The sequence below is a fragment of the Juglans microcarpa x Juglans regia genome, chromosome 2S (genome assembly GCF_004785595.1).
Source record: "Juglans microcarpa x Juglans regia isolate MS1-56 chromosome 2S, Jm3101_v1.0, whole genome shotgun sequence".
Lineage (NCBI taxonomy): Eukaryota > Viridiplantae > Streptophyta > Magnoliopsida > Fagales > Juglandaceae > Juglans > Juglans microcarpa x Juglans regia.
The window spans coordinates 33,923,999-33,934,597 of NC_054597.1; the positions used below are offsets into that span (position 1 = coordinate 33,923,999).

General features: G+C 33.5%; 1 protein-coding gene across 5 annotated transcripts in view; it reads right to left on the reverse strand.

Moving 5' to 3' along the window:
• LOC121253215 (putative receptor like protein 25) overlaps positions 1 to 10,599 on the reverse strand; it is a 51,503-nt gene that overhangs the window by 1,372 nt on the left and 39,532 nt on the right. The window contains exon 2 of one of the 5 annotated variants that reach the window (XM_041153178.1): positions 64 to 688. The exons of 2 other annotated variants lie outside the window; for them this stretch is intronic. Coding sequence is in view for 1 of the 3 variants with exons in the window: in XM_041153173.1 (XP_041009107.1) it covers positions 64 to 683 (620 nt within the window). In the remaining 2 variants the exon portion in view is untranslated. Of the gene's footprint in view, positions 1 to 63; positions 1,316 to 10,599 lie in introns of those variants that run through there. 2 more of the 5 variants (XM_041153173.1, XM_041153177.1) reach the window with 2 other exon arrangements.

Here is a 10,599-nt window from a genome sequence, read left to right on the forward strand (position 1 = left end):
ATTTTCAAAGCCAGTGAGGAAATTGTCAGAAAGGGAGAAATATTGAAGAGATTCTTTACTTACATTATGCATCCATTTGGGTATCAAGCCTTGGAGATTGCTGCCTTCTAGATCAAGCGAAAACAATTTACTTTGGTTTCGTAATATATCTGGGAACTTGGTTAAGTACTTGAGATGAGCCAATCCTAAAAAATAAAATTGTGGAAGAATGTCGTTTGAACTAGCTCTGGTGAGCCACGACAAATCGTTGAATGAGTTTTGTGAAAGGTCTAGGTAAGTGAGTTGGGTAAGGTTACTGAACGAATTTGGGATGGTTCCTGAAAAATTACAATTGGAAATTGACAAGGTAGTTAAGGAATTAAGGTTTCCAATTGAAACTGGTAGATTACCAGAGAAATTTGTGCTGGCAAGAAATAAAGACTCGAGAGGAGAGTTTGTGTGAAATTCGGGCAAATGACCTGTGAGATCTTCGTTGGCTGAAACATATAGCTCCTGTAGGTGTGGTAGGTGAAATATTTTGGTTGGGAATTGCCCATACAGTCCGCAGTTAACCAGATAAAGAGTCTGTAAAGATGATATATTTGCCAGGCTTTCAGGTACAGTGGAAGATGTGTTGATACCATTAAACACAAGTGTTTCAAGGTTGGTTAAATTTTGCACTAAACTTGTCAGACTTTCGGTATATAAACTATAACCATCCAAATAAAATAGCATAAGAAAAGACAACTTGGATAGGTATTGAATTTCAGAGGGGATTTGTCCTGAAAAGTGGGAGTAGGAAAGGTCGAGATATGTTAGGCTTGAAAGATTACCAATCTCAGATGGGATTTGGGAGTGATTGAAGTCATTATCAGCAAGAGTAAGCTCTTGAAGATGAAGAAGGCGGAAGAGACTACTGTTGGAGGTGATAGAACCAAAGAGACAACTCCTACTAAGGTTGAGGGCGATGACATGACCCGTGTCTTGGTTGCATTCAACCCCATCCCAAGCACAACAATTGGTATTGTTTCCATCTATTCTCCATGAAGCAACCTTAGGATATTTGCAAAAAGAGTTGTTTTGTATGATAAAACTATCCTTGAATTGCATCAGAGCTACCCTCTCTTCTTGATGGCAAAGTGGAAGCTGGTTATAAGACAAAGAGAGAGGGAGTAAGCAGAGAAGGAGGCATGCGATCAAAGGGAAAAGCAGGCGCATGAATATGAAGTGATGATAGGAATAGATGTCCATAACTTTTTTAAAAATGTCTTGCACAATATATGTTTAGACAGATGAGGAAAGAGGGAGCGAGGGGCTTAACTTTATAGACCGACCCAATACAAGAAGACAAGATGCACGTGAATGACGACTACCATGATCTCTCAATTATTGTAGAAAAATATATAATGTGGAAATTAAATAAATATCAATGGTGACAATTAATTGCGATGTTGGATGAGATTGCAATCCTTGTTGTAAATATATCTATGAAAAAGCGAAATATATATATATAGTGTATGGCTCTAATTTTTATTGTTATTTATTAAAATTCTTGGCATTCCACGCGATGGATGTTTAAGTGAGAATTAATGGCCACCAAAATAATGACAGAAGAAGACAAATAGACATGCAAGCTACCAAAATATTGAATGGCTCTGTTTTTTTTCAACTGCAATGCTTTTTAAAATAAGAGTAATTCTTATTGTGGACTGCTCTTGCAGGCCTAAATGAAACGGCAGTGTTTCATTAAGTTTCGGTCCCCTTCTTCCTGGAGAGAGAAAAATCCTCCCTTCCTCAGATCACAGAAAGAAAACCCCATCGCCCCATCACGCTTGCCCTCCAAAGCATCAAGATCCAGGAGGAACTCACGCTCTCTCAAATCTTTCTCTCTCTGTGAGAATTCGAAATCCAGTTGAAGTGAAACTGCCATGGTAACTGCATGCTATGACTTTGTCGATGAATGGCTACAATCAAAAGTCTTTAATATGTTGGTGAAAAAGTTGGTATACATTCAGGGACTAACTTGTTGGTATACATCTTGTCGGTGAAAAACTCTTTAATTTGTCGAAAAACTTGTATGTGTAGGTTGAAACCAGAAGAACATCGTGTCAAATACAAGTAGAATACATTTAAATTGTTCCTTTACATGTGGTCAAGTTTTTTTCATTCTCTTTCTTTTGGCCGAGTCACAAATGCTTTACATAAGTCACAAATGAGTAAATGAGAAATCTGCACTCTACTTGTTTGTAAAAATTTGTGAATGGGTTCCATACGGTTATTTATTGGACTTGGAACAATACCACTAGCCACTATAGAGAAGTTCAACAAGATGGTAAGCTCTCATTTGTGTAGTTTCTTGTTGAGAGTAGTGATGGATTTTAGGGCCTCTCTCTTCAAAACTCTTTATATGTTTAATTTTCATCAGTTCCACTGTGTTGATTCTGCTGAAAACACTTTATATCTGAGTGTCAGCTCAAGATAGTGCAAGCTTTCCTTCTTATTTAAAGTGTATGCCTTTCTGTTTTTCTTCACCTCCTTAGTCAGGTGCTCCTCTGTCCCAAGTGGAGCATGAAACCCCAAGTTTTGGTGCATCAGAGATGACTCCAAACTTGGTTGTCTTGGCTGATTTTCTGGCCTTAACTTACTCTATCAACTATTACTTAGAGGGTAGCAGGAAGAGTCCTGTTATGTGACAAACTCATGCTAGGAAACTTTTGAGTCGGGTTTATTGCTTCGATCTCTAATTGCAGAGGAATGTTTGCCACTGATGGTAAGGTTGAAGATAGAATGCTAGGAGACTTGTAAAAAAAAGAATGCTAGGAGATGATATTCTGGATGGTTGAAGATTCAAGATAGTATAAATGCAAGAGGTAGGATTTAAAATCCAGGGAGAACTTGGGGATGTTTTTATCGGTTATATATATATATATATAAATATATATATAGGTAGTCAAGATTTTGTATTCATAGGAAAAGGAGGCATAGCCCAAGTACACGGGATGTTTTGATTAGGTTTTATCAACTATTCTTAAGCACAAATCATGGATTTATTCTTTTGACCAAATAAATGGCTATTGTCTACTTCAAGTTATATTGAATATTGAGACTTGCTCTGAAATGATCTCAGCATTCTATCGGTAGAGCTAAATCAGTCCTGAGCTTTAAGCTTATATACATGACGCCCTCGAATGTGTTGATAAAATTAGTCCTTTTCATGGAGGAGAAGATTGCCGCGACAGTGGGGCGATTGGCAGTGGGGGACCTAGATGCACGGCACAGAGAGGGAGAGGGAAATCCAAATGAGTTTTAAAAATATAAAAAAAAAATGTATAAAAAAAACCAAATGGCCTAATCAGAAAACTCTCTCAGGCTACTACGCCTGATCTATGGGGGTTGAAGTACCGTCGAAAAAATAATTATGGAAACCGGAAGTCAAGGAAACATTATATATTTGACTTGAAAGAAAGATTGGGACTAAATTTTCTTATAAATAAATTGGAAGTGTAAAGCATTATAAACTTTCTCATAAACATTATAAACCGCTGAATTTTTTTTTTTTTTTTTTTTTTTTTTTTAATCTTGGAATTGAGTATGAACTCATGATACGAATAGGTGTCCATAACTTTTTAAAATAATGACAATTAATGGCCACCAAAATAATGACAGAAGAAGACAAAAAACTCACCATAAATAATGGTACCAAATTAATTAGCCTATAAATGCATATAAAGAGATCTCCAACAATATCAATTGCCTTGCATGTCACCTTAAAATCATGTCCTCTCATCCTGCTAATTGTCCTAGCTAGCTAGATTACCATGTAGAAGAATCATCAGTTTTAGAGGGAGCCATATGATCACATATACACAACTAATAAAGCGTAATTATCAAGATATATTATACGCTCAATTAAATACGTTGCCATATATATGATCACATATAATTTTATTTGCATGTATAAGCACCATTAATGATGGAACTTGCAAAATTGGATAAATAGACACATCTTTTTGTTTCACCCACTTGAAAATCAACATGTAATGCATTCAAATTAGTTTTTTATTTTTATTTTGTTATTTATTCAAAATTGGATAAATAGACACGCGATCGATGGATGTTTAACTGACAATTAATGCCCACCAAAATAATGACAGAAGAAGACAAATAGACTTGCAAGCTACCAAAATATTGTATGGCTCTGTTTTTTTCAACTGCAATGTTTTTTAAAATAATTGAGAGCCCCTTAACTCAAACTTCTTTGCTTGAAAAGCAATTTTTATTTCTAATTTTTTTTATTCTTGCGAGATTAAAAAAAAAAAAGGAAAATGATTAGGCTATTAAGAGGTGATTTTGAGAATTTTTTTGTATCCCCACAGGGCCACATCATGTACATAATACATTCAGAGGCAGTCTCAAAATTAATGTGTAAAGCAAATTAGCTACCCAGTGTTTTTCTCTTTCTTTCTCGAGAAAAGAAATATATATTGTAAATTGTACAATTGTTGCGTAATCTCTTTGAAAAAAAGTGAATAAAATATGAGACCCACATGAAAATAATTAATTTTTTAATAATTGACTTCACTTTTTTTTAAAGTGATTATGCGACATTTACGCATTTTCAGTTATATATAAAATTACTCTTATTAAAAAGATCATATTCAAACCTATAACATACGTTCAAACCATCGCTTTAACTCTTTTCTTACGTGGATGACTCTATTATGGTTGACTTAAATATATATATCACGACTATTCTTGATTGAGTGTGATATATAGAAGACTTGAGGATTTAATTAGGTACGTGAATTTATAATCGGTGGGCTCTACCCTGCATATCAACTTATTGCTAGACTTTCTTGGTAGCATCTGTGGTAGAAAATTGCCACTCACGGTGAGGAAAAAGATTTTGAAAGCCAACGAATTAGTAGGCAAGAACCATCAGTCTTGGTACCCTACATCATGCACATTTAGGAGTGGCAATTTGAAAATCAACATGTAAAGCAAATTAGTTCAATCCATTTCTTTCTTTCACTTTGAAAATTGAATGCAACGTGTAATGCATTCAATTCTGGTATACTGTGTACTAAAAAGATATTCAAACACATACCATACGATCAAACCATCGCTCTTCTTTTCTTACGTGTATGACTATATATTATGGTAGACTCAAATTATATCAAGACTAATAATTCTTGATTGAGTGTGATATATAGAAGACTTAAAGATTTTTAAGTAGACTTCTTGCTCTTAATAACAAACGTCTCTATTTCTCTTTGATTTTTATTCATTTTTAATATATTATCATATTTACGTCACATTTTTATAAGTTTGACACTTTCTTATATTATCCTCGGATTATCTTTTTTTTAAAAAAAAAAAAAAATAAATTTAAAATTGATGAAAAATACTACCTTATCATAATAAGATAAAAATGAAAAATGATGATGTATTTTTTAGAATCTGATGAAGGAGGATCCTATTCAGCGAGTCAGATGATGCTGAGCTGTTAGATTCCACGTTGATGGTGCTGAATTACCTTTAGAGGGCAGATTAGCTCAAGTACAGCAGGAAACAATTATATTTCCTTGATTTAGGGAAATTTTGAGCGCGTGCCGGTATTTTGGCCATAACTTTGGTTATGGGTATCCGAATTGTGCATATGACCCAAATTCGTAGCACACACGTCATGGTCACCCAATTAAGTTTGGTGTGCATTATTTTCGAGGCCAAAATCAGTTGTTTTCCCCTTCAAATCTCAATTTTTAGATTTTTTTTGTCTTTTATGGTAATATTTTATTTATCGTTTATGAAGTGATTTTAAACCCCTTTTTGGTCGATTTTTGGCAGATTGCTTATTTATTTCCGTATTTATTTTTGGTGTGTTTATTGGGATTTTGCTATTTTTGGAAAAATTCTAATAGTTTCGAATTATAGCTATTACAGTTCAGCTTATGGGTGGATTTCGACATTCTTGAGTTTTGATAATTTTGAATAGAACATCAAAATTGTTTTCTCTGTGTTTATGAGAAAACTATCCTTGAAATGTGGTAGAAACGTGCCACTCACGGTCTGGAAAAATATCACTTTATAAAATCCAACAAATTAATGGCATAGGACTCAAAAAGTCGGCTTTGATACATTAGTTGGGGATAAAAGAACGGTTTAAATTAAATTATATAATAAGAGAAAGTGCAAAGTTAGCAGGGATCGCCCAATGAATGGAGAAACTCTAATAAGGAGGGATATTTTGGAGATCAGAGGGCCACATTTGCATGTACATATATAATACATTCAGAGGTAGTCTGAAAATCAATGTGTAAAGCAAATTGGCTATCCCCCGTTTTTCCCTTTCTTTCATGAGAAAAGATACTGTGCAATCGCCGTATAATCACTTTAAAAAAAGTAAATAAAATATGAGACGTACATGAAACAATTAATTTTTTTAATAATAGATCTCACTCTTTTTCAAAACGAGTACGCGGCATTTACGCACTTTATGATTGTATGTAAAATTACTATTCTTTCTTTTACTAATTCAATTTTCAACTTATACTATTTGACGGAATTTGTTATGCTAATTGGAATATTGGTGCTTCTAATTTTTCTTAGCAAGTTTGGCTAAAGGCTCTCTAACTGTCGTGGAATATTGTTAATATGCCAAGACAACAAAGAAAAATGAGAGATTGATATAATGCAAAAAAATCACCATAAATAGTGGTACCAAATTAATTAGCCTAAATGCATATAAAGAGATCTCCAACAATATCAATTGCCTTGCATGTCGCCTTAAAATCATGTCCTCTCATCCTGCTTGTCCTAGCTAGCTAGATTACCATGTAGAAGAATCATCAATATTAGATTATAATGATGTTTGCGATGACACTTTCTATTATCTTATAAATTTCATCATATATATATATTTTTTTATAAGTTTGACACTTTCTATTATATTTTAATAAATAAATAAATAAATACGAATTAACAATAATAATGAAATACAATTTGCCCATCAAATTAATGGCCGTTGTTCCTCCTTTGAGTAATGTGAAAATCATTACAAAAGAAGAGGATAATGATATTAATTGGGAATTTCTTGGTAGCATCTGAGGTAGAAAATTGCCACTCACGATGAGGAAAAAGACTTTGGAAGACAACGAATTAGTAGGCAAGACCCATCGGTCTTCGTACGTACTCCACATCATGCACATTTAGGAGAGGCAATTTGAAAATCAACATGTAAAGCAAATGGTCTTCGTTCAAACCATTTCTTTCTTTCACTTTGAAAATTGAATGCAACGTGTAATGCATTCAATTTTGGTATATCATGTACTAAAAGGATATTCTAACCCATACCGTACGTTCAAACCATTGCTCTTCTTTTCTTACGTGTATGACTAGAGATTCTGGTAGACTCAAATTATATCAAGACTATTAATTCTTGATTGAGTGTGATATATAGAAGACTTGAAGATTCTTAGATAGACTTCTCTCTCTTAATAACAAACGTCTCTATTTCTCTTTGATTTTTATTCACTACAAAAAAAATGGGTTTTTGTGGCGACACTAAATCGTAGGGAAAAACTTGAAAATCACCACAAATAAGTATTCCTGGAAACTTTTTTCAGTCATAGGATGACATCTGTTAAAGTGTATATATCACTGTATTATGACAGGTGCATTTGGTAATGAGATGAGATGAAGAATGATCAAAATCTTTCATAATTTTCTTGGGAAACATCACTTTAATATAAAAGACTAAAATTTTCAATTTTTTCATCTAATCATTACTTAATCATTATTCAAATACAAATCAATATAAATTTTATAAACTTCAAAATAAAACACAAAAATCAATACAACTTTTTCAAATTTCGAATCAATACATTTATTTTTCTTTAACGAGAAATATACACAAGAACTTATTTTCTCTTGCGTGGATGACTTTATTACAAAGAAGAAGGGGTCATACATTAATATATGTCTTTTGCATTTTCAATTAATATTTTATCTTTCTATCCTTCAGTCGAGGTATTGGTCTTTTGTAGTTGTGTTTGCTTTGAGAATGAGTAGGTCGGATTCAGTCCTTTTTAAACAAGCATTAATAATTAGTTTGGCCAAAGACGCATGCAGGGCTTCATAGCTGATCATGTCTTTTTGTCGTTGCTAATTATTCTAAACTCATCCATTTTTCTGTTCTTCTCATTACGTGGGTATTATATGCTTACCAATATGCTGCAATGTAATTATATATTTCAGAAACTATCAGATTGAGAGATGGAGAGGTAGAACGGCGTTTTACCTATGGAGTGGGCTTTATCGAATTGAAATTATTCAATCGCCATAGCATGTTCTATCTATGGAGAACATAATAATGAACAAGAAATAATAAAAATTGTTTCCATCCAATGATTCAAACCTTTGACTTGGGGAGGATAATTTCCAAGGCCAAGACCTTACCACTTGGGCCAACTCCTAAGAGTTCACAATATTACATGCATTATATATATTCACAGAAGTCCAAAAGAAAAAAGTTTATAATTAGTCGATTTTATAGGGAGTAAAGAATAGTTCACAATCTGCATTAAACTGACCATTCGTTTCATATTCATATATAAATCAGATGTTAGCATACATGTTTTCATGTACTATACCAAAAGGCAACATTCATTTCAACACAGTGGGAAAAAGAATGATATGATCCTAAGAATGAGATTGACTAATTAAAGATATCATTATTGATAATAGGTCCAATTTCAATGAGAGTAAACCATGTATTAACTGTGGTAGTCACAATCAGCAATCATCACAATTTTCCCATTGAATGAAGTGCCCCGCTCACAATTTTCATGAGGTTGTCAAAACCATATGACTCAGATGAAATTAGAAGACATAAATGTCCTACTAATATATGGACACCTAGTACCACCATTTACTACCTTTATAATTCTAGCTTCTTGCCACTTTGTCTCAACATCTGAGGACATTCTACAATGAACCTCGAGAAAGTATCAAGCAGACAACATGTCTGCCCTGGAGAATGATAGCTATCAACAAATGGTTATATATATATTAGCAATACCAATTAAGTGACAACCAACCACGTATTCAGAAGGAAACTACCTTGAATACCACGTATTTATCTGTTTTATTGGTCAATTGTATATAACACGAACTCTGTTTCTTCAATTCAACTTTGCCATCACGTGTCAACAAAAAAAGAAGACCCAAGTTTTAAGAATTTCTGAATTCTAAAAGCTGCATCTCCAAATAAAGTTTATAGAATCACACAACATACAACTCTGTGGGGATTTTTGTCAATTCCCTTTGTATCTTTAGTCAATAGAAGTGATTACAATTGAATGAGCATGCCACATTTTTTATTTGAAGCCAAAAATGCACTTAAGCACTACTTACATCTTAAGAAATGCTAGTTCATTCGTGCCTGCTGAGTTCTTGAGCAGCATCCTATATAATATGTAGCAGCAATCTGTTTAGAGAGTTCCACACCCTGATTACATGAAAACCATTACCATGAATGGAACCAAACATTACCATCAAGGTGTAGAGAGCAACTAATGGGGAAAAAAGCACACCTGTGCAGTTGTCACAGGCATCAATCCAGGGTGATGAGCCAAATAGTGCTTATCATCATCACGGAGATCAACTTGTGCATTATAAACCACATTAATTACAGAATTTAGTTAGTCAACATAACAATCAAAAGATGAATGCCACTACTAATGAGAAAGCTATTACAAAGGCATCTGCCCCTTTGTAGCTCAATGGTCTTAATCTATTGTAATCCTCTTGCCGTATGAATTTCAGTGAACACAGATAAAAAATTAACAAACTTGCCCAGTTTGCCAAACCTATTTAATAGTAAAAACAAATCTATATGTGCAAACTCAAGGATCAATTCAAGACACAAGAAAAAAAACACAGCAGATAAATGATGAAGCTAAATGCGCAATTATAGGCATCAAAAAAAATTTTTAATAGTGGATCTCACTCTTTTTCAAAACAATTGCGCTACATATGTGCATTCCACGATTGTATGTACTATTACTCAAAATTTTGATCTCCTAAATTTATTTGAGTGTCGTGATTCTCTCATTTCTCCTAGTGAGGAAAAAAACCATATAAACTTTGTTTGACTGTAGAGAAGCACCAAAACTATATAATGTAACAAAGTAATTCTAGCCACCAAGAGCAGCAACTTGTAGATTTTTCAAAAACTTAACAATACCCTTGCGGAATCTTAATTTACTAATGAATATTCCAATAGATAGCAATACATTGCCAATGCAACAACTAAAAGGCAATATTGTGTAATTTTCTTTCATGAAATTGAGGGTTTAGTATCCTTAACTTATCCTTCCAGATTATCTGATAATAGAAAAACTTCTACTTGGGGAAGATGAACTTTTGGATAAAGCAAATATGCAAAAATGTTGAGCTTTGTGTAGATTGACTGCCAATTCCATCCAATAAGATACAATAATGCTAGAAAGCATAAATGATACATTTATATCTTTTTGAAAACATATTACATGACTATGTTTCATTTACTACTTCCTACGGTTCACCCGACGATTCACCCGGCTTATTCGAGTTTGGTGT